This window comes from Centroberyx gerrardi, chromosome 5 (genome assembly GCF_048128805.1).
Source record: "Centroberyx gerrardi isolate f3 chromosome 5, fCenGer3.hap1.cur.20231027, whole genome shotgun sequence".
NCBI classification, from domain to species: domain Eukaryota; kingdom Metazoa; phylum Chordata; class Actinopteri; order Beryciformes; family Berycidae; genus Centroberyx; species Centroberyx gerrardi.
Window position 1 is genome coordinate 11,597,422 of NC_136001.1, and position 23,552 is coordinate 11,620,973.

General features: G+C 41.8%; 2 protein-coding genes across 4 annotated transcripts in view; one reads left to right on the top strand and one right to left on the bottom strand.

The window, feature by feature from the left end:
• The first annotated feature begins 358 nt into the window (after positions 1 to 358).
• Positions 359 to 10,826, top strand: LOC139915316 (T-complex protein 11-like protein 2). Of its 2 annotated transcripts, XM_071903904.2 has the most exons (10): positions 359 to 485; positions 872 to 965; positions 1,116 to 1,248; positions 1,384 to 1,504; positions 2,631 to 2,851; positions 4,639 to 4,775; positions 5,740 to 5,921; positions 6,973 to 7,154; positions 7,741 to 7,913; positions 8,617 to 10,826. In XM_071903904.2, the coding sequence occupies exons 2-10, from the start codon at positions 884 to 886 to the stop codon at positions 8,847 to 8,849; spliced, it is 1,464 nt and encodes a 487-aa protein (XP_071760005.1). In that variant the 5' UTR covers positions 359 to 485; positions 872 to 883; the 3' UTR covers positions 8,850 to 10,826. The 2 variants fall into 2 exon arrangements, with proteins under 2 accessions (XP_071760005.1, XP_071760006.1); XM_071903905.2 differs by lacking the exon at positions 359 to 485 and having other exon boundaries at positions 952 to 965; positions 1,120 to 1,248.
• Positions 10,732 to 23,552, bottom strand: part of anks1ab (ankyrin repeat and sterile alpha motif domain containing 1Ab) — a 38,192-nt gene continuing 25,371 nt past the window's right edge. The window contains exons 4-12 of one of the 2 annotated variants that reach the window (XM_078283671.1): positions 22,595 to 22,702; positions 21,314 to 21,484; positions 19,653 to 19,790; positions 18,706 to 18,777; positions 18,229 to 18,312; positions 17,880 to 18,017; positions 16,407 to 16,583; positions 15,217 to 15,315; positions 10,732 to 11,360 (exon numbers count right to left, since the gene is read on the bottom strand). In XM_078283671.1, coding sequence (XP_078139797.1) covers positions 11,322 to 11,360; positions 15,217 to 15,315; positions 16,407 to 16,583; positions 17,880 to 18,017; positions 18,229 to 18,312; positions 18,706 to 18,777; positions 19,653 to 19,790; positions 21,314 to 21,484; positions 22,595 to 22,702 — 1,026 coding nt within the window. In that variant the 3' untranslated portion in view covers positions 10,732 to 11,321. Of the gene's footprint in view, positions 11,361 to 14,090; positions 14,211 to 15,216; positions 15,316 to 16,406; positions 16,584 to 17,879; positions 18,018 to 18,228; positions 18,313 to 18,705; positions 18,778 to 19,652; positions 19,791 to 21,313; positions 21,485 to 22,594; positions 22,703 to 23,552 lie in introns of those variants that run through there. The other variant, XM_071903897.2, reaches the window with a different exon arrangement.

Sequence of the window (23,552 nt, forward strand, 5' to 3'; positions counted from 1 at the left end):
TTAAAAAACAATAACATGCCGCAGTGTTTGGAGTGGTGAAATATGGCCAGGGGGCGGACATGAGCAAAGGGGAAGCAGAAGCATACAGTAGCGGCACGCCCACTGTTTTGATTTGAGCATGGACCAAACCATATTCAGCCACCAGCCTTTTTCACTAATGTGCATTCAAATGCATGAAATAGAGACAATCTCATTTAGTGTCTCATTTGTATCGCGTCACATTCAGAAACACTGGTTTCGACCAAGTGTTATATCGTAAACAACGTCTATAATTTTAAAGACACCCCCCCCCGTCACGGAGAAAATGGTTTGACCCGGTTTTAAACTTGAATGTTGATGTTTTTTCCAGGTGTTCCACGTATCTTTTAAACAGTGAATGCATTTTACATGACAAAGTAGTATTACAAAGTACAATTTTGCAGTGTTTGTACAAGGATTAGTTTCATCTTGGGAAGTCTAACAATTCTCCTAAAGACCAGCATTTGGTAAGTGAGCCTCCAAAAGGCATTTTATATTGTCATTACAGTAAATCTATATATTTTTTTTAGTATTATATTGTGTTTGCTCTCTATCTTTTTTAAAAACGTTTTTTTTTTTTTAATCTTATGGTGCCTTCTCGTTTATACTGTTTTAATTCATGTTATAAGTATGTTTGCTTTTATTCGCTAAAGCACTTTATAAACTTATTTTAAAAAATGCTTTACAAATAAAGTCTACTATTATTAATAGTAACAATGTTATTGCACATATGTGTTACTGTTAGCCTATAACAAGAAACAAATCACCAGATTATATAGTTTACCACATTCCACATTCTAGTTAATTGAGTTAGTTAGTACAGAGTTATTTAAAACTGTCCCTGCCTATCCAGTCTCTTGCTGAGATGCCAAATAACAGCAGAGAGGAGGCTGCTGATGACGCGCCCAGTGACGTGCCATGTCTTGAAAAGCTGGACTCTCCGACAGGTAATAAAGCTCAATCATACCTATTGTTATCAGGCATGTGTGGAGACCAGGGGACCATTAATAATTGAATTAATGCTAACACTGGCAGTTTCAATTAGATCTCAACCCCCACCTCTCTCTCTCTCTGCCTGTGTGTGTGTCCTGTCTCAGGCAGCCCACCTAATACAGCCTCATTATCCAATCTGATGGAGCTGGAAAATTGTGTTTCCAACCTGAGCCTGGCGCATGAGATAGTGGTGAACAGAGACTTCTGCTTCAGACCCAAAAGCCCGCCCACAGACAGGCAAGACGAGACAAACCACAAAACACCTACCACAACTAAACCCATCTCGGTTATTCTTCTTATTTTGGTTCAGTGTAAATCAATTAGGGGATGTGTCTCTTTTGAATTGTTTTTCAACCATTTTCTCATCTGTAGCCTGGAGGGGAGAGTGACAGATATCGTACACAGAGCGTTTTGGGATATTCTGCAGGAGCAGCTGAACAGCAATCCTCCAAACTACTGCCATGCTGTCATTCTGCTCCAGGAGGTCAAGACTGTAAGTGTATCTGCCATCAAATCAGTGCTAGTGGTAGCTGGGGGGGGGGGGGGGGGGGGGGGTCTGCTGTGACCTTTGACCCCATTCTCATATATCAAACTGCGGATGTGTACAATATACTTGAGTATATCCTAGAGTCCACTGAGTCAAATGAGACTTTAAAGAAAAACACATCAAAACACACACACACACACACACATACACCAAGGTCCCCAACCTTGTCAGTGGTAAAGTTGTGATGTCAGACTTCATTATAATATCTATCTGCTATCCTAAGTCTTCAAATAAACTTCAATACGTGGTTGTAATCTATAAATATCTATATCTATAAATAAAATCTTCAAATGAAGGAAAGTGAAATAATTACATTTAAATATTGCATGGTGAGTGTAGCCCACTGCTCTCTCCCATGAACTATGCTCACCAAATTAATCCAGGTGAAAGCTATAATTGATTTCTCCTATTGAATCCAATTTAATCATGAATGGTAGATGCAGAAGAAGGAGCAGCGACTAAAGAAGCCTTGAGATACATGATTTGTGCAAATTGTGCAATATTAGGAAACTGATTGTATATCTTTTATCGCTACATAAGATGGCATGGTTTAAGTTCCTTGGTTGCTTTGTGTTTTGTTCCTTACAAGTTTTTATTGCAGTTGCTGCTTGTGTGTACAAATACACCCGCCCAAAAGTGGTAAAGTACCAAAGAAAATATGCAAATACCCCAAATGTAAATATACTTACATTAGACTATGTAACCGGCTAGATTTCATGACCATGTTCTGTTTTGTTTAATTTTACTTGAGGTGTGCTTGAGATTGACTTAAATATGAGGATGTATGACTTGCCAAACATAGTGTCACCTTTGAAACTGAACCCAAAACTTATTTTACCAATAAGCAAGAGCTGATGTAAACATCCCTTGTATTATTTAGTTTGAGCCTCTACATAGAGTCCTGGTTTAGGTGCTAGAGGAAAGGAATGGTGGGTGGCACTGGGTGTAACATCAGGGTTATTAACGAGATACCTGCTTTCAAGATACCTGCTTTCAACACAGATCAGACCCATTTTCTGAACATGAACCTTCTGTATATAAACAACAATAACGGTGGTCTCATCTCCATTAGATGCTGCAGTCCCTGCTGCTGCCTGGCCACGTGCGACTGAGATCTCAGCTGGACGAGGTTCTGGACGCGGAGCTGATCCAGCAGGAGGCTGATCACGGGGCGCTGGACCTCCACAGACTGGCAGGATACGTCATCGACACCATGGGCTCCCTGTGTGCTCCTGTACGCGACCCAGAGATCAGGGCCCTGAGGGACCTCGCCGACCCTGTGGAGCTCCTCAGGTGAGGGGGGACTCGGTATTGTCAGTTTGATGATGAGCTGGAACCAGACTACTGCTTGGAAAATGACTGTAGGTTTTGGTTGGAGAGGAAGATTGGATAACCCAATAACCCCAAAATTGGCGGTTTTCTGTTATCTGTTGCTCCACTAGAGAAGACTGGAGAATTGTGGGTTTTTTTTCTTTCCATTCGCTGCCACTATATGACGAAACAGGTCTCAAAATCACACTTCTAGCACAAACAAACACAAACAAAGCAGATTCTGACAATATATAGAAAAACTAGTCATGCAGTGTAACACCAAAATCCGGTCTGTTGAAACTGAAAGGTTTAATAAACATAAAGAAAGCGATTCACTTAAAAACAATTCAGCAGCATGACTCGTTTTTTTTTTAATATATTGTCAGAATCTGCTTTGTTCGCATTCGTTTATGTGCTAGAAGTGTGATTTTGAGGCCTGTTTTTACCATACAATGGCAGTGAATGGAGAGAGAAAGAAACAGAGCAACAGATAACAGAGAATCACAGATTTTAGGGTTATATCATGGCCAGGAAGCTACACAACCCAAGGTACAACCAAAGTTCAACATCACTTTAAAGCTGCACTAGGCAAGATTTTTTTTAAAATGTAAAAATACAACCGTCTCATCAGGCTGCAGTAGAGAAGAGCGTCCCATCCCCTCTAATTTAGCCCCCGTAGATTCGTCCTATTTGGCCAAATGAAATTCTGGTGTCAGTATGCACACTTCAGGAAGTGACAGATCGAAACATAAAGTGCTAAGATTCTTGTTTTTCTTGATTTTTGCAACACCTTAGGTGATAAGGGGTTCTTGCTTTGGTCTTTTGGACTCAGTGTCGGCACTGACCCAACATAGTTTAATAATAAAGACACTCAGTGTAGACTGCAGCTCCTTATTTCTTCTACCTTCTGATATTTATGCCAAATAAGCCGCTGCTGTTGCTTCTGTAAACATAAAAAGCATCTCCTCCTGTGCAGAAGAGGATTTTTCTCAGGAGAAAGCTTTCATGAACCGGGTATAGGTTTAATCACTATTGTATGATAAAAATGGCAATAGAGAGTAGCAAAACAGACATTTTATTTGTATGAAAAAGTTGCGGATTATTAATTTAAGAGGGATTCCTAAATGGCAGCAAGTGAGCGCTCCATGGAGAGAAAGCTGGATCATCAATGTTGGATCTTCTGACTCTCTCATCCCTCTGGTTTCCTTTGGTATAAAGCATCACAGAGCGGCCGGGTTGGTAAACATGAGCGTGCTGTGTGCAGTTTACTGATGTCACTTTACATGATCGCCTGGTATCATGTTACTTCTCACTGTCATTTGAAGCTGCCAACGCGCAAAGTCGCCTAGTGCAGCTTTACTGTTATTTATTTTTTTACGTTTTTTTCAAATTTTAATGCAGGTTAAAGATATCTGTCCATTTCTAGTTAGTATTCAGTTTTTAGTTAGTGTGTTACTTTGATGGAAGGTATGAGGTTCAAAGTAAACGTTATACATCAGACAGAATCTATTAAAAATAAAACCTCACCACCTCTGCACCACAAGTACAAACATCTTCCCACTGCTATCATCTCTATAACCCAAATGTTGCTTAGAAAATGACAGCATGTTTCGGTAGGAAGGGATGATTAACTACAATTTTAAACCATGTCCACTTACCTTCAAATATTTCCTCTTGCTCATCCATACCTACACTTGTAGTTTTCTTGTAAAGCATCCATGTTAGATTCTTAATAGCTGTTTGACCTAAACCCCCTGCCCTTCCCTCAGGGAGATCTTCCGTGTCTTGGGGCTGATGAAGACTGATATGGTCAACTTCACCGTCCAGAGCCTCAGGCCTCATCTGCTGCAGCAGGCCGTTCAGTATGAGAGGGCCAAGTTCCAGCAGCTTCTGGACAAGGAGCCAGGTGAGGAGGGGTTTATTCAAAAAATCTGGTCACACTTTATTTGAATGGTGCGATGCTGATACTCAACTTACTATCAAGTGACTATAATGTGTCACTAATAAGTCTACTGAGTTTCAGGTGATTCTCACAATGGTGATTCTCACAATGGTGTGGGTTAGGGTTAGAAATAGGATCCGGTTAGGGTTGTGGTTTAAAAATGGGTTGGTTGGTTTGTATCCGGCCCAGGACCTTTGTTGCATGTCATCACTCTCACTCTCTCTCTCTCTGTCCCAATCTTTCCTGTCTCACTCTGCTTTGAAGTTTCAAATAAAGGCAAAAATGCCAAGAAAATAATGAGGTTCAGGCTTGGCTAAGGTCAGGGTTAGGGTTACATAGTCTGTAGAGCAAGTAGGCAAAAGACACTTTTGTCACCTGATAGTCAGTTGAGTATCAACATTGGATTATCCAAATAAAGTGTTACCAAAAATCTTGTTAGTCTTTTCTTTTTCTTCTTCTAAAACAAAGATGACCTCAAACATATTTTTTTGTGTAACATCTTTAATAATTGAAATAGCATTCTATATGTTTCCCGTCATGCCAGCAATCATTTAATTTTTGTAGGTGTTTACAGTAGGTGTCAGTTGTTTCAAAAGGTAGATTTCTCATGTCGGCATAAAAACTCTTTGCTGAAGCCAACACGTGTTGCAAAAGCAGCTCACTGGTTTCAGCTCCCACAACTCCCTAAACAGACACTTGAGAGATCCCAGGAGACGGCGGATGGCACCGTTTTTTCACCAGTGCTTCTCTGTTGAACAAGCCATGAATAAAATGCTCGTCTTTGTTCGTTCGTATCACTCCAAACACCTCATGAATCCTCTTTGATAATTCAGTGACACTGCAGTAGATCTTAATGTTTTGTTATTGTACACAACATGTTATGTGTGGGTTTTTTTTGTTGTATTATTTATTTCCCATTACTCTGCAGCTTCTCTGGACAATACAACGACTTGGCTTCAGGCAGCAGTGTTAGAAGAGTTGTCAGCTGTCAGACTCCTGTCTGAGTCTCCCGGTCCTGACAGCCGCGGTCCAGTCAGCCCCGCCGCCGTCCTCCACCGGGCCTACATGAGTCTGCTCCACTGGGACCCGCAAGACCAGACATATCCTGAGGTCGGTTTGGTTGGGGGGCCTGCACATTTCTATCACCCTAGGCTTTTCATCTACACTACCAGTCAAAAGTTTGGACACAACTGATTGAATGTACTATGTTTTTCATTATCTTAAAGCCAGTTTGATCTAAAGGCTTATGCTTAAATGCTTGAATTTAGTTTTTTAGACAAATATAAATAGTGAAGTTGATGCATATGTATGAATTTCTTTCCAAAGCCTTTGCCTTTCCATCAAGGCAAAGGGCAGCTACTTTAAAGAATCTAAAATATAAGATAGTTTTGATTTGTTTAACACTTTTTTGGTCACTGCATAATTCCATGTGTGTTATTTCATAGTTTTGATGTCTTTACTATAAAAATAACGAAAAATGAGTGTCCAAATTTTTGACCGGTAGTGTATGTGATATTTTTATCGTTCATGGCAACATTCTCTGTCTCCCTACTCACTGCATCACCCTGCTGTAATAGCATGACACATGACAACACACAGAGCTCCCGTAGTGTTGTAGAACTATGGTTCTCAAACTGGGGGTCGGGACCCCCCAGGGGCTCATGAGGTAATTTTGGGGGGTTGCGAGATGATTTTTGGGACAGGAAAAAACAAACAAATTCTACTATACAAATTCATTAACGTGTAAATTTTCATTTACACATGATTTTTCTCTAAATGTGCTTTTTTCTTGTGAAATACTGACTAGTTTTCAGCCTCTAGACCTCCTCTGATCATCAAATGAAACAACCTGATACAGTTCACCAGAACTGTTCACCACTCTGCCTATGCAGGCTGTAACGGGGGTCAGGAGCAGGCATCGCTTGAGGTCAAGAGCCAAAACGTTTGAGAACCACTGCTGTAGAATATGCAGCGGAGTGTTATTGTGTCCAAAACCAGAGGGTTATAATCTAGACATGGCTGTTAGTTTTCTGTAGAAACATTGTAATGACTCAAACTTAACCTGTTAATGACGAACCAAAGAGCTTCCTGTGAGTCACCATATGATGTGTAAACACTGACTAAATGGTGACTGGGGGTGTTTTCTGTCGTCCACACACAGACTGTGCTGATGGACCGAGCCCGCTTGGACTTGCTGGGCCAGAGGCTCAGGGTTCTGGTCCTGGAGGCGTCGGTACTGCTGCTGACCAGCACTCAGTGCGGGGGCGCCGTTTTCTCCCTGCAGGGGTTTGTAGGTAAACTCAAGCAGTCCGTCACTGCCCTGCTGGAGGGCAGTCACACCAGGTAAGAGGAGAATGCGGTGATGTATGTACTGGCTGTCACTGGGAACAGGTAATGTACGAGAGGGAAACCGATGGAGGTGACAGGAGGCGGCTAGCTTGTCAGAACGGATCCGGCTAACCTCATTCTTTCTGTTCAAGAGAAGCCGTGTCATGATTAGTAGATAAATGTGGAACAACAGCTTGTGATACTCAAGACCTACACACGCTCTGTGATCTACGCTGCAATAAAATGTAGCGCAGGCTATTCCTTGCTTAATCCCTTTTATTAAGATGTATTTTATTTAATCTAAATACCTTGTGAGAGAAATAGGTTATTATTATAGAGCCTAATTTATAGAGTTCCTCGAGTCCCAGGGCCTTTATAAATGGATAGATTCACAAGCCAGTGATGAAGTAGGTTATAATATACAGTACATATAAGAAAGCCTGCCTGTACATTACATTATGTCATTTAGCAGACACTTTTGTCCAATGTCAAACAGACGGTATATCACAGTCTTCATCAGCTAAGCCTTCAATAGGAATAAGTAGCATTTGTAGACTCAGAGAACCTGTACTTTGTCTAATGGCGCTTTCTGACGCTACAGGGAAGCCGACCTGAAGGGGGCGCTGCTGGGGCTTGGGGAGCAGGTAGTGGTGCAGGTGAAGGAGGCGCTGGCGACCCAGGGAGGGCCTTCGCTGCCCCAGGACAGCCAGGATCTGCTGAAGGGACAGATATCGGACCTGTGGAAGCACGACAATCCCATCTGCACACTCATAGGTCAGCTGACTGCTGATGAGGGGGAGAGTAGCAGTGTGCACGGCTACGTTTAGGTCATGTGCTGGATAAAGGCTGACTTGAAGCACCGATGGGAAAATACACCCATACATTGGATTCACGTTTCCAATATTTTAATGCCGGACCTTGTTGGCTGGAATGTAACACTGAAGTATTGAATCCAGCTTGAATCCAGTGTGTGGATATATATTTTCCACGTGTGTATCCCAAACATGAGGCCAGATCTTCCCCAACATAGAATATTGCTGTTTTCATGTAAAAACCTCATAACTCCAATTTTGGTGATTTCCATGCTTTCACTTCAATTGAAGGATTACATTTTCCTCTATGGGTTGAGAAAATTCTCCGACCTCTTGGCCTTATGAAACCCTTTCAAAGCCCATTGTATAAACTCAAAAATGCATTGTCATCGAGCTAAAAAACAAGGCTGTATTTCTTAGTTTCTGAAAAGTTGACACTGTGGAGATATAAGATTTTCACCTGACAGCAGTGATATGCTCAAATGATATATACAGTGGTTTAAAAGGTATTATAATGTGATGTATTACTGTACATGGGGTTCTCTCTGTCCACATGGATTTTGTTATAATCGGATGTGGGCTGCAGGCAGCACTGCTGCAGAGAACTGCCTGCTTCCTTTGACACTTTCTCTCTCTCTCTCTCTCTCTCTCGATCAAACACCTAGGAGACAGAGTACAGGGCTTCCTCCAGGCCATGCTGGAGGCCGGCCCCACTAAAAGGAGTCCAGAACTGCCCGCTTCCCTGAGGCTGCTGAGTGCTGAGCTAGCCGAGCTGGGGACGGCCTTTGGGCGAATCGTCCACTTCAACCGCTCAGTGTTTGGTCCCTTCTACGCTCCTGTCCTCAGGAAGCTGCTGTTCCCACCAGGAGAGCCGGAGACTGGGGAGGACTCGCGCTAGGCCAAGCCCAGCCAACAGGACCGCTGCTCACCATCATAAGCTGGCATTTAGCATTGGACTTGTAACTGTAGCGTGTAAATACAATAATTGAGAATATTAAAGGGAAAGTAGTCATGCCTAAAATGTAAAACAAATTGCTCAAATGATGCAGCTAAAAAGCAGGTTAGGGCCCAACATTAGGCACTCGTACTGGCTTTGTGGTATGTTGCATTCTTATATATATTTAGAGAGATATTTTTTTTTAACTAATTGAAGCCTTTAAATGAAGAACTGTAAGCCAGTGCACATTGAGATGTAATCCAATGTGTGAATGTTACACAAGACCTAAAAGTACAGAACTTCTGTCGTCTTTAAATATGAATGTCTGCGACACTGCAACTTGCAGCCTGTAGATAATGCAATTTGGGATCGCTCATCTGAAAAGTTAAAACTGACTTGTACAGCTCTTCATCTGAAGGCTTCAATTAGCAAAATTCATTTTTTTAAAGATGTAAAGATGGTAGCTGAGGATTTTCACAAAATACATCACAGTGAAATGAAATTACATTCTGTGGCCCTTGTGAGCAGCTTTCTATTGGCAGATTGAATTTTCTCCCCTCTGTTGCTTTCTGTCATTAGCAGTCTACAGAAGCAATTCTGAGATTTTGTTAATTATTCAGCCACAATAGCCATATTCAGTCCAAATGAAAGCAAGAGGCAGATACAGACTTTTTTTGTAATCATTACAATGCACCTTAAGCAAAGATTTGAGTGCACAAAACATTAGGAACAGCTCCCTCATATTGGGTTGAGCTTCCTTTAGTACAATCCATTTTTGTCAAAGCCAGAGAATTACACTACCAGTGAAAAGTTTGGATATACATTTTCCTTTATTTTTACTATTTTTCACATCTTAGAATAATAGTAAAGACATCATTACTATGAAATAACACAAATTGAATTATGCAGTGACCAAAAAAGTGTTAAACAAATCAAAACTATCTTATATTTTAGATTCTTTGCCACCCTTTGCAAAGGGTGGCAAAGGCTTTGGAAAGAAATTCATACATAGGCATAGACTTCACTATTTATATTTTATATTATATATTTTATTTTTTATATATATTGAAGCATTTAAGCTTAAGCCTTTAGATCAAAACGGCTTTAAGATAATGAAAAACATACCACATTCAATCAGGTGTGTCCAAACTGTTGACTGGTAGTGTGTAACTTTCACCTAGATTCACCTGGTCCATTTCTTCCATGGAGAGAACAGGAGTTCCTATTTTGTACACTTGGCGTATTAATGACAAAATCCTGTGTGAGTCACCTTTAGCAGGAGGGAATACTAGCACTTGAGATTGATTTTGCTTCTGAAATGCATTGCTTTGTGATGATGGCCGAGTACTGAAACATACAGTATCTGTTTCCACTGATGTCTGTCTATATTCCCCCCTGCTTCAATGTGCAGCAGGATCGAGATTACGACACACAATGTAAAAGTTTCCTGTTAATTGTCACTCACTTCATTCAATTCAGTCACTCTCAGGATAATCGCACTCGGGGAAAAATGCAAAGTACCAAAGAAACTATGCAAATAGTTGTTTGTAAATAATACTTATATTAGAATATGTAGCTGGTTAGATTTTATATTCTATTTTCTCCATCTTTATGCTGACGTGTATGTGACAGTCACTTAAAGATGAGCATGTATGACTTAAAGCACTTACCAAAGATAGTGTGCACTTTTGAAGATGAACCCAAAAATATACTGTTTATAAAAAAATTATACTTTTAAGTCTTGATCAGTTGGTGTAATGTTTCCCTCTATCTGATGCTACCCAACCATACAAAAATCAATTGTTAAAAGAAACTTCAGAGGGATTCTTTTGTCATTGTATTATTTAATTTCATTTATATATTGCTTTGAAATTTGAAACAGTATCACATTATCATTGACAAACCATACTCTGTCCACAAACATGGGCAAAGCATTGTATGCTGGTACAGTTTTTTTTTTTTTTTCTCTACATTTTATTACATTTCTGTTTACCCTTAATAATTCTCACAGTAACTATCTTCAATAGACCTGAATCAATAGAAATGCTCATTAATGGTCTATATCATTAATGCTCTATAGTGCTCTATACATTACAGTACCTATATTGACAAGATCAGAAAGTCACAGGGAGGCCAGGAAATAGACTCGGCCTTTCTGACTGACCTTTCTCAAGACAGGAGTGAGAGACGGGTCCTGTGCAGCCAGTCATGTGGGACAACAGGTTACCTTTCCTCTGTGTGTTGGGGTTCATATCAGGGGCAGTGGAGGAGCAGGGGGGATACAGAGTGAGATCTAATTGGCAAACTAGCTCCGATTGGCCCTGCACATTTCACAAGGCTTACCTCTCATTTTCTCTCTCTATCTCTTTCCGCTCCTCTGCCCTCTAAACTTTACACACGCAAACACACTCACATTGGCTGCTCCCCTTCAACTCACAGCTTGGTATCCGGAAACTTGAACGCTGGGGTGAGCTACACAAGGAAAACACCGATGTTAAAAGACCGGTACATGCACAGCCATATCATGCCACCAAAACTTATGTTTGCTTTAAATAGCTGCTGCTCATTAAAATGTAATGCTTTTATATTATGCATCCATACTAGAGCAGGTTGAAAGTGTCTTGGTGACATACACAAAATGGAACATACATTACAAAATGTTTGAGAAATGACGACAGTGAAAGCATGGATGGATGAGATGAGTTGCTGTAATGGCATAACGGAGAGAGGGAACATAAAAAGCAAAATGGGTGAAATGAAACAAGACGCTGCTACAGTACATACAAAGACTGTTCAGGCCAAGTGCATCAAGGGTACAAAACACAAAACACTGCCACATGCATCATCAGTGGAAGCTAACAGTTAACAGTCAGAACCGCACACAGACCAGCACATCTTAACAGTCAGTCTCCAGACAGCACTGTATTACACACTGTCTTCTGGAGAGGAGCTCAATACCTCACTTCTCCTACAGCACACAGAAACAAGGACAGTGGCCAGTGATGTAACAGTCCAAACCCCCATGAGGACAGACAGAAACAAGGCATACAGCACGCACAATAGGTAGTGCAGACAGGGGAGAACCCACAGATATGTGTAGACTCCAGACAAGCATTGAGTCACAGTGCAGGAGAAATAAAAAATGGTGTCAGGCTCTCAGCATAGCAAATCCATTCGCATCGATACGAAACCAAGCAACATTTAGATTTGGCTCTTCAAATGTAGCGGAATTAATTCTTTTCACTGCCGTTTATTTTCAAGTGACATACTTTGCGTGTACTGTACCTAATGCTAAATTGATGTGAAACGGCATGGATAACTACCCATGTAATCATGATAATAAGATGCTATGTTAGGAAATGTGCAGCACTTTGTGCTTTGGCTCATTAATATACTAGAATCAAATGAAATCATGTTGGGGATATTTTGTGTAGATTACCAAAATAGTGTAATGTGGAACCAATATCAGTACACTCAATAATCTTGTTTTTTGGTGGCATGGTTTCTCTTTTTTTTTTTGCCTCTGGTTGTATCGGTGTTGGGATCCTTCATGATCCCCTCTTAATCGCTCTCTCCTAAAGTACTTCAGTAAGCCCCTGTCTATCAAAAAGCATCACAAATTGAATTAAGTTACCATGTCCTATTTGCACCATAAGGAAAAAAAAGTTATTAAAAGGGATAGTGCCACGATTTAACACAGTGTTTTGCAATTGACAGACGATGCTGTGGTTTGCAGTCTCTCAGTGCTACCGTGTCTGCTGAGAGGCACAGGGGCAGTACAAGGCCAGAGCAGAGACTATCATCCTCATCTGGACTAAACTGTACCATCATAAGAACACCTCTACTTCATCCCAGCCTACGTTTCTCTATTAACACAGTCAATTTAATACACCAGGAATTCAGAAGTGTCAGTCTTTTAAAAGCAGGAGGGAGGCGTGCAGTCGGTGGGTGGTAACTGTGGTGGAGGGGGAGGTGGGGAGCTCAGTTGATTATAGATAACCGAAACGATTGCCGGACAAGTAAGGCTGCTGTCCTTGGTAAAGTGTAGGAAAGTTGTCCTCCCGCGTGCGTACAGGGCTACACGGGTTCAGTTCTTGGTCCGTTTGAATTCAGACATCAGTGATAGATTCATGAGCGATCCATCGTGTTATGGTTATTGTACAAATGCGTAGAAAAAAAAAGTTTGTTTGCTGCATGTTGCTGTTTTGTCTTTCATTGATTAATTGTCCGTCTTGCATCCCATGCTAGCAAAGCAGCCTCCTCATAGTGCCTCACAGTGGTAGATGCCTGGTAAGACAGGACAAGCTACAGATGGAGAAAGAAAAAAAATTAACTGTCTTGAGGGCAAAACTACCAAAATATCAAATGACTCAGGATATTTAAAAAAAGATGGGGAAAAAATTGTTCAAGTCTTTGGAAAGGAACTACAAACTAACTATGCTTTTGTTGAGTGGACAGATTTGGGATTTAAATCTTGGCAAAACTCGTTGCATCAATCTGTGTGATATCAAAGGGGCCTGTTGACAGAATCTGAACAAAATGGCCCCTTTGGTATTACATGAAGGCTTGTAACAAACTTTGTAGTTTACTGTCAACCTAACCGTTGCTCAAACATTGTTAAGTTGATGTTAGGTCAAGCCAACGTGGATGTCTACAGACAAAATAAAAATAAACATGCTTGTTTTGCCAGTGGGGAATCAATTAAAAAAATGGCCTGAAAGAAGTAGAATAATAAAGATGCAACCTCTGGGACCTATCAGGGGGTTGGAGGCAGATGCAAGCTGTCAGTAGGAGGAGGATGAGGAGGAGGAGGCAGTTTGGTTGAGAGAGCAGAGCCACTGTAAAGTGAGTTCGGTCCGGGATCGTCCATTCCGGGGCTCCGCCATTGGCTGCAGCAGCAACAGGGGAGGGAGGCTGCCAAGGGTGTCGGGGAGGCACAGGAGAGCCGCAGGAGTGTTTTCATGGTGGGTAAGAAGTTGGTGTAGGTCACTGGGCAGGGCAAAGGAGGGTGCAGGAGTAGGCAGCCCTGAGGGATGCTATACCATCACAGTGAGAAGGCACGGGGCTCATGTGTGTGTGTGTGTGTGTGTGAGAGAGAGAGAGAATGAGGGGGGAGTAGGAGACCGAGAACCGGATGCAGAGGGGAGGAGGCTACGAGGAGGGGGGGGGGAGGCAGAGAGGGGGCCGAGTGGGGATCCGGCCTCAGAATATGGTGGTCTCGTACTTGGTGCTGACGGGGCGCCTGTTGGAGTCCCGCTGGTCCAAGAGCCAGGTGGTGCTGCCCAGGGACTGCATGTCTGCGTCCATCTCCAGGGGGTCAATCTGCCAGGAGGGGGGAGGGAGGGGGGACGAGAGGAGGGCGTGAGACTGGCGGCAGTGGAGGCCATTACGCCACAAGTCCCTCAGCTCACACACGTGCATGTGGATTAGAGGTACAGTCCGGTGATCATGTTAGAATCACAGACACTCAGGGCTCAAATCCACAACATGGATGATGTCTGACAGAAAATACTCTGAGCCTGCTAGAGAGAAGCCTGCCGCACTGCAACCCGCCGCAACAAACCAAAGCAGTGACCCTCTGGGAGTTAAAATAAGCAGATTAATGGTTCAAATATAGTGAAGGCAACATGTGCTCTGCACCAATGGCCCATACACAAACATGAGTACATAACATGAGCAGTTAGCAGTCAACCACACTTCTACATATAATGATTAACACAGATTTACTTATAGCTACATGTGAATTTGAATGAGCTGCATGAAACAACACTGATGCAATCTCAAGGTAGACCTCACTGACAATGAACATTTTATCTGCACTGGCATTATGGAAAAGACTTTCACTTCAAGATGTCTTAAAAAAGATAGACATTGGATAAATGTTTATGAGAAAGGAAGCTTAAAACCATCCAATAGAGACCACTTCAACCATCTTGTTAATGACCGCTACGCAATAAACACTCACTAGCACAATTAAGCCAACAACTGTCAGAAGCTTATACAGTACATGAGTCACATCAAGAGACTCTCTCTTCCCTGAAAATAGTGTATAACCACATACAGCAGAACTTGAACTAATGGCATATCTAAAGCTCTAAAATGCAAGATGAGAGATGAGAGATGAGAAAGGAACAGGATGAGGAGAACGTTTATGTTTGAAATATTAGGGCCACAAACCAAGGAGATAAAGTGCACTGCGGCACAACCAGAACCAGAAATGAAAGGAGAGAAAGAGGGAGGGTGGGTGGGGTGTGGTGGGGGTGGAGAGTGGTGTGTAAGCAGATGGGCTATGATGAAGGGTTGAATAGAGGAAAGGAAAGAGAAGGACCTGGACTCCAGGGCTAACAGAGTGCAACGGGAGGAAGGAAGGACGGTGGGTAGTACACGTGTGACAGTAACAGCAGCGGCATTCTAGCAGAGGGGCACCCTGGGAAGCAGGAGGACCAAGAAGACAAGAACAAAGACATGTTAAAAAAGGGGAGAGAGAAGAGGGACAGAGCAGTTAAATGCACCAACTGCACAATGAAGAAATCCAGTAGAGCTAGGAGTGTTCTAACCACCTGCTAAAAGTTAAAGCAGGCATATTATTGAGCGTAAATTCTTCTACCCCTTGTGTTGCTATAATTACTCCTTGAAGAAATCTATGATATGGCCAGTGGCTGTAACAGTTCCAGTTTCAGCCAATAAGATTTTGTGGCATTTTTTCCTATCAAGTCATACAGCAATATTACAAGAGAGAATCAAAGCGCAGCAGGAAAGAATTTCCCTGTGTCTCTTCCAAAGCCTCATCGCAGCTACAACCTGCCAGGCTCATTATGCAGCTCTGTGATTACTCCATATATTATCTTTATAGGCAGATAGTAAAGCAAAGTGATTTGTGGGCCTGCATAAGCATGTGGTCCAGCAGCGTGCGTGTTCCCGACCGTGCGGCTCTCTCAGGTGACAGTGATCGCTGAGTGCTCATTATACGCAGCCTGAGAGGTCAATACATCAATGCGTAGCCCGGGGTATACGTAAACATTTACGTAACTGTTTCCCCGCTCAATCATTAGTGAGGAAACAGCGGACGGCTCAACCCGTGGGGACCGAGCCCTCGGATAAATCCCAGAGGAAATCATATCCTGCCTGCAAGCAAGAAATAAGACTATTCATTCATCATGTTTTGCATATGCCCCGCAGGAAAATCTAGCCCGATCTGAGTGATTCAAAGAGTTGGGGGGGGGGCTAGACGAGATGAGATTGGTAGCAAAGTAATGACTCATCACTTTCACCACACACAGCAAATCTTCCTTTGTAGGTGGCCCGCGGGGAGATTCAGTGACGGGGAGAAAGTCGGTCACAAGGTCTGTGTACCTTTTCTGATTATGGATGATGCACAAAGGCCTGCGTCTGTTCTTCTTCTGTCCTTCTAACCCAGTAGAGCAAGTTCAGAACACTGTATGTACACACAGACACACACATCACGTGTGCATACAGCATCCAACAATACGTTTTTGGACTTCTCATGGTGGTACTCACTGTTGATCTCCGCATGCTGCTCCACGACTGAGAGACAGGTCGGCTGGTTTTGGTCTCTATGACCTCTGAGCCCAGAGATGAAGGCGGGACATATTGTCTTGCCCTGGACTGGATCGCCAGCTGATAGGCCACCTCAAACGCCTGTCCCAGTGTCAGGATGATCTCATAGGTCTGTGTCTGTGTGAATGGAAAAATTGGAGTTAAAAGTGTGTTCAAGTTAGTAGATGTTGAACATCCTTACAGTGGTTGTCTATTGGTTTTAGAATTGATTTTAATTGAGTTAAAACTGATTTAAAATTGACAGACTATGAGCTGAAGCACAGTCTGAGCTCCTCAGATAAAGCCTTTGTGTCCACAAGTCTGGGCTAAAGGTGATAAAACATTTGATATCAGCAGTGTAGACTTTGGAATGATTTGAGCTTAGGCTATCAAAATCAATGTTTACTTTTAAATTAATTCTTAGACTCTGCTACAATAATAGTTTTATACTTACCACGATTTTATTGTCCCTGTAAATGCTTGTTTTCAAACTTTTTGTTGTTGTTGTTATGCATCTCAACAACAAAAGCTTTGCTCTTCACAAATATTATTATAGTTATTATGTGTTATTATCCTCAGGCTCTTGGCTGAACATGTACGTTTTCAGAGAAAAGCAAAATCAATTTTTCCATAACATACTGCACATGGAGAGGCTGTGTTAACTGCAAATTAGTGAAGCTTAAAATTGTGTAGCACCCTGGTGAAAGATTTGATCGTTCAGTTCCAAAGTGTTTCTCTGGAGTTGACAATAGATCCACAGCGGCCCTTCTACCAAAGGAAATAGATTGACATCGACCTTTACAGCAACTGAGACACAAATTACAACATAATGTGTGCCTGTATATGGAAATGCCATGCAGAGCGGGAGCAACGTTTCAATCAAGTGATTCAATGAGCCAATCAAGAAATTAATGTCTATAGGATGCTGCATGCAGTTTTGTCTGCAGGACACCTGATATCCCACAAAGCACACAACCTTTTTACAATTATTTGCTGATGCATTCACTACCTTAACTCAAGTTTCAAGGAATGGCATTTGAAATTACACAGAATTAGGTATTATATTATAGATACACGCTATAATATACAGGGTTTTCTCAAAGTACTACATGAAATGATCATGGTTGTTTATACGATTACAGTTATTTATGCTTTTATTCAGACCTAAAATCACAAGCAAAAAAAAAATAAAAATCTGGCAACTGGTTCCTATGATTTCAGTTTTTTTCCCCAACGCAATATCAAATGTGATCAAATGTTAAAATAAGACACAGCACTCCATTTGCTCCAAGATAATGGCACTCGATTCAAGAAGATTTGTGAGATAAATTAAGTTGCATTGAAGTGAAATTATCTCATGCCACTGATTTTACGACTGAACACGAGATTAGCTGACTTCATCAAATGGACATGTTTCTTCTGCAGTGTGCTTACCACTTCCACGGTGCTGAAGACGTGACAGAAGTGGTGGCCGCTCTTCAGATCCTTGGTGATGTAAGCGAAGGTGCAGAGGTCGTCTGGGTCTTGGGCCGCGCACGAGATGTTCCTGATCTCGTGCTCCGCAACTATGGTCTAATGGGAGGATAGAAGACGGGAAGGACGTGAGGGATGACTGGAAATCAGCCACTAATGGAGAAGTCTTTAAACTGCTGACGGCAGTAACTGGAATGTTTGGTTTGGGGGGGGATCAATAGAGAGAGAGAGGGAGAGAGAGAGAGAGAGAGAGAGAGAGAGAGACACACACACACACACACACGCACACACACACACATTTTCCCATTACCTTCGTGGCTGCATCAATGAACTTGACCCCTCTATAGGTGATGGACAGTATGACAACAGGACCCTTTCTGGAATCCTTTGATTTCTAGCATAAACAGAATAGAAAGAGTGAGACGACAGTTTATGCAGTACAGTAAAACACAATGTGGTTCATGCACTTTAAATGTGGTGATGATGAGATATTCATCTACCAGGATGTGCTTAGGCTGGCAAAAGTCACTGACACCTTTTAAAAACACTTCTTATTTCTTCTTCTCTTGTTGTTTACAGGCAGGCTCTTAGATCATTTATTTTTACCTGTTTTTGATTCGTGTTGCATTTGACCGTTTTATTCTCCTGTAACCCTGTTTTAATTCATGTATGACATTTTCATTGTTCATCTTGCTGGATTTTATTTGTTATTTTTACTGTCTGTAAAACACTTTGCAACTGTTTTTCAAAAAGCTTGGTGCAAATGAAATAAAGAATGAATATTTACCCTAATTTTAGCGCAGGCATCTTGAGTGGACTCAATCCCTCGCAGATCCCTGATTATCATTGATCCTAGGTACTGGAAGACAGAGACATAACACACCAGGAGCGGGTCAATTCAGAATAAAAATCGATTTAATTTGCCAAGTACAACGGGTGCGTAGGGATTTTGATATGTTTAATTGGTGTTGACATATTGCAAGACAACACAGTACAGGACTGACACACTGGACTAAACATAAACACACCACAAGGATACATTCAAAGTCTACAAATTGTCCCAGTGTTTCAGCATAATTCACCTTCAATTCCAACATTTCAGCAGGTGGAATTTCCTCAGAATTCAAAAAGGCAAAAACCTTTTGCCATAGAAAGATGATCTCCAACATATAAAGATAATTTTGAGAAGCTTAAGTGAGTTTTTGTTTAAATGTACCTTTTGAAATGAATGAAAAGTGAATTGACTGACAACCCTGCAACACACATCAGCCTCTCCGCATGAAGCAAGATTACAAGAGGTGAACAGGCTTAACTATAGAAAATTGGAGTATATATTTTTCTACCTTCAGTGCACTAAATATAAGAGCCACATTTGAAATATTGTGTTGAATCCACCTTTTGCACAATCCATGTCTCAGTTGTCTCAGTGCTTAAAAATCCATATTTGACCCGTCTCCTCCCCATCATCTGCTTCTCCACTTTATAATTTAAAGTGGATTTAATGAGGGAAAAATCAAGGCTTCAAAACCCTGCCTTCTCCCCTATAATATACATTCTACCCTCATTGACTGAAGTAGATTAAATAGGGGAAATCAGCAAGGGATAACAGCGTGCACCTGGATTCGAGGTCAGTCTATTTCATGGAAACAGCAGGGGGGTTCCTATACTTTTTGTAATATTGCAGCATACAGACATCATTCTCAATCAATGTTGAAGACTATGGAAGTGACTTACAGTAGCCTCGTACCCGCAGGAGTCCAGGATGAGTTTCTCAGGCTGGTGATGCCAGGCGGACACCGTGGCGTAGGTAGCAGATTGGCTCGGCGGCCGGAGGTTTAAACGAGAGTCTTTGTGTCGATCACTTTGTCTGTCCTGTAGAGGCGTAAAGCAACAGCAGGTGAGTGTCATCGAAAAAGGATATGTGACTTAGCTGAGTGACATGAAACTAATCTATTTCTTGTGTAAGGCAGTGGGAAGCTTCTGCGTATAAGGAATACGATACGAGAAGAAACTGCTTGAGTTCTCTCTGTCAGAAACCCTTTCTTCACAGAGGCACATCTCAGTCAGTGTGATGTTGTATAGTGTGTATTGTGCAGAATCCACTGGTTAAACTTGTAGCCTTATATAGGCTCCACAACGTCTTTTATCTCAGCCAAGGTGGCGAGGGACAAGATATCTGACTGAAATACACTAGGAGTGGAGGTGAGCGAGGTCTGCTTGGTCTGCACATTATAATAAGTCTTTTTATCTGCTGGTATTCTCATAAATATTCATGGTTGGAGTTGGGCCTTTAGGTTAACGAGGGCTGTGATCAGTTCTTCTGCCAAATCAGATGTCAGAATGAAATATGCTAATCATGATTATTATTGATTTTACGTATCATGGACCCTGACTGGTGCAGATGTGCACTTCTGAACCACAAACATTCCCAAGACTCGTAATTCCTGTTGACTCTTTTCTCTGTTTTCTCCTTGGTCTCGCTGAGTCAGCCAGCCAGTCATGCCGCCTTGACAGTTTTTGTATGTGTCATAGTTTGACCTTTAGCAAATGGTAAAATTTCACCATGAAATTATTGTTAGTTCTTTCTCCCAGGAAAGCACCCAAGACATCCAGGGAAGCACCGAAGACAACAAGGAGTGTTACTGGGAATTCTGCCCCTGACAAGATGGCATGTTGTAGTTTTAGTTATATAGACATTTCTCTGAGGCAGAGCTGCTCTGGAGGCAGAAATAATGTGATTGGTTGAGTTAAACCTCAGTGGGTGGAGCCAAAGAACCACCGCTTTTCAGAGCGCAAGTTAGCTAACTGGCAAAGAAGGAACTCAAAATATAAATTAAAAGATGTCAATCTCTTTTTTCATGCATTCATATTCATGGCATTCATGATGTTGGAAGGTCAGCAGGCTAGCTAACTAGCTTACCTAGATAGGTAAGGCTAGTATGTCAAGTTTGAACTTGAAAGGTAAGCTAGGCTAACTAGCTAACCTAGATATTTTAGTATGGCTGGATTCCATTCTTTCATTTAGTAGCAAGAGTGCTAGGCTTCATGATATTAGCTTTGTCCTCTTTTACCCCTTTGCCTTTTTCACCGCTGGCTTCAGCCTAATGTTACTTAGCCAGAAAACTGTGGTTCTTTGGCACCGCCCATTGAGGTTTAACTCAACTAATAAGATTATTTCTGCCTCCAGAGCAGCTCTGCCTCTGACAAATGTTTGTATAAACTAAAACTGCAATCTGCAACAAGATGTGACACTGCCCCCCTCCTACTCCCTGATGCATCTAACTTAGTACAGTTTCATCTTTCTTCTCTTCAGCTTTAGGCCCCTTCAAAGTATTCCCACATAAAAGTATTAGTGGCTTCCCTGACGCCAAGAGGTGAGAGAAGGTGAAACTCACTACAGAGCGCGGCCTCTCGCTGTAGGAGCGCAGAGAAACGCTGCAGTCTTGGTCGGCTCCTCTCCGCCTCCGGCCCGACTCGCTCAGCGGCAGCAGCATGTCCATGGAGCGACTGGTGTACGGGTCCATCTGACTGAGGGGGGATGTGGTCTGGGACAGGAGGTCGTGGAACTGCCATACACACATCCAAGTATAAACGCACACACACACACACACACACGCACACAAATACATGCATACACACAAAGTAGTGAATGCACGCACACAGACGTCACATAAGCAAATGCACACAAACACACACAATGGAGTATACAGACAAACACACACACACACACACACACACCATAGATTAATGGTCTGACAGCACTGTCTATATGGGCTGGTTGCCCTGATCCACATCCAAGCTTATTCCTCGACAAAAGAGCCTCTTCAATGGAGATTCTCAATTCTTTTTAGTCCGGTTTAATCTTCCTGGGAAATCAGCTCTGAGTATTTGACTGTTGTGAACATAATTATATTGAAGAGTTTCATTCCAAAATTAGATAGCCGCTGTTTGAAAAAAACAAAAGGATTCATTTTCTTGCAAAATGATTGCTGGCATGGAAATAAAACTCCCTGTGCAATGCTGTTTAAGTTCCATCTTAAGCTCTATTTTAATTGTCGTTTACAAAGAAAAATGACCTTTTAGAGGGTGTCATCATCGATCTTTTTGAAAAATTGAGCACTTAACGTTGTGTAACATTTTTTTCTAAACAAATGTGGAGCATTTTGGAATTAAATGGTTTATATAAAAGGGAGGAGCACTATCACAGAAGACGGTAACAGTGAAAATGTGCAGTGTCACAGATGCGTCTATTATCTTGAGGGTGTATAGGACTATACCCACGTCTTTTAATGGGGCATATTGAGCATAGCCAATCTATTAACCTAATTATCGTTGACAGCATGGTCCTGCTCAGCTCAGAGTTATAGCACTAACACTGCTGTTAAGTTTCGGGCTTCAATCACATTGGGGCTACTTGTGCTAAAAACGTATGCACTCCTGCTGCTATTAGGTGCTTTGGATAAAAACATCCATCCAATGGCATTTCAATAGATCTTTAATAGACAGTGGGGTTACAGAACGCCCACCTTCTCCACAGCAGCACCCACTATATCTTAGATTTTATATATCTTTGGTCTTTTATGTGGATTTCAGAGAGTATAGCTGTCATCTCGGTGCCAGCTAATGAAGAACCTAATAAACTCAAACTGTATCAATTACTACTTCACCAGTCTTACCATGATTTGGGAGAGACGGTGGGACTTGGTCGGTGCCTCTTCATAAGGTCTCTCTGCCAGGGAGGCAATGATCCTCTTCCTGTGGCCCAGGGGACCGATCTTAATTACCTAGAGGACAATGCGAGGGCACAATATGAAGCAGACTTTCCAGTGCGTTGTCACATCAATATCTCACAAACTATAATTGATCCAGACTAAACTAATACAGATATATCCAAAATACACTGACACAGAGTTGGTGGCACGCACCCCTCACTGGCAAGCATCCACAGGCAAACAGAAATGACTCTCGTCAATAATTCAGCCTCAATCTGTTTTGCCGTAAGCTTAGAGTACAGCACTGTCTCCTTCCCGGGACACTCTATAATTCACGGTACCGTTTTAGAATATAGTGCTTAAATAACAGAGAGGAACTTGGTGATTTATAGGACAATTACAGGTAATATGCAAATAAGCAAGTGATTTGTAGGTAATTCGCAGAGTACTGTATGTCAAACATCCTGTTAATTTGCCACATTTATCTTTTTTTTTAATTTACAGTATTTTAAGACTTTGTCTCAACTCACTCAATCACACACTTTCTGTCCACAATATCTGCATCTCCTTTCATCTTTTACAGGTCCCATTTCAGCATTTATGGCCAGACAATTGAATCCCATTAGCTTAATACTATATATTTGCATATTATGTACACTCGTATTCGTCCAGCAGAGGTGGATGTCAAATTATTAACCATAAAATTTGCAAATTACGTTGGTGGAACGAAACATTCCATAGCGGTCTCATACGGTTCTTTGTCTGAAGGCTTCAATTATTCATTCAGCCAGAGTCAAAAAGACAGAGAGGGAACTGGCCAGTATTCAGTATTCCTGGTGCTGTTTTCATTATTCTCATGTATTCCAGAGAGACCACCAAGCATGAGGTGTGTGTGAACTGAGGGAAAATTTAAATAGGAATA

Bases quoted from the DNA above. Each gene is read 5' to 3' on its own strand.
- LOC139915316 (XM_071903904.2), top strand. From the start codon at position 884: ATGCCAAATAACAGCAGAGAGGAGGCTGCTGATGACGCGCCCAGTGAC. The intron at 966-1,115 runs GTAATAAAGCTC...GTCCTGTCTCAG, and splicing joins AAAGCTGGACTCTCCGACAG to GCAGCCCACCTAATACAGCC. The intron at 4,776-5,739 runs GTGAGGAGGGGT...ATTACTCTGCAG, and splicing joins GCTTCTGGACAAGGAGCCAG to CTTCTCTGGACAATACAACG.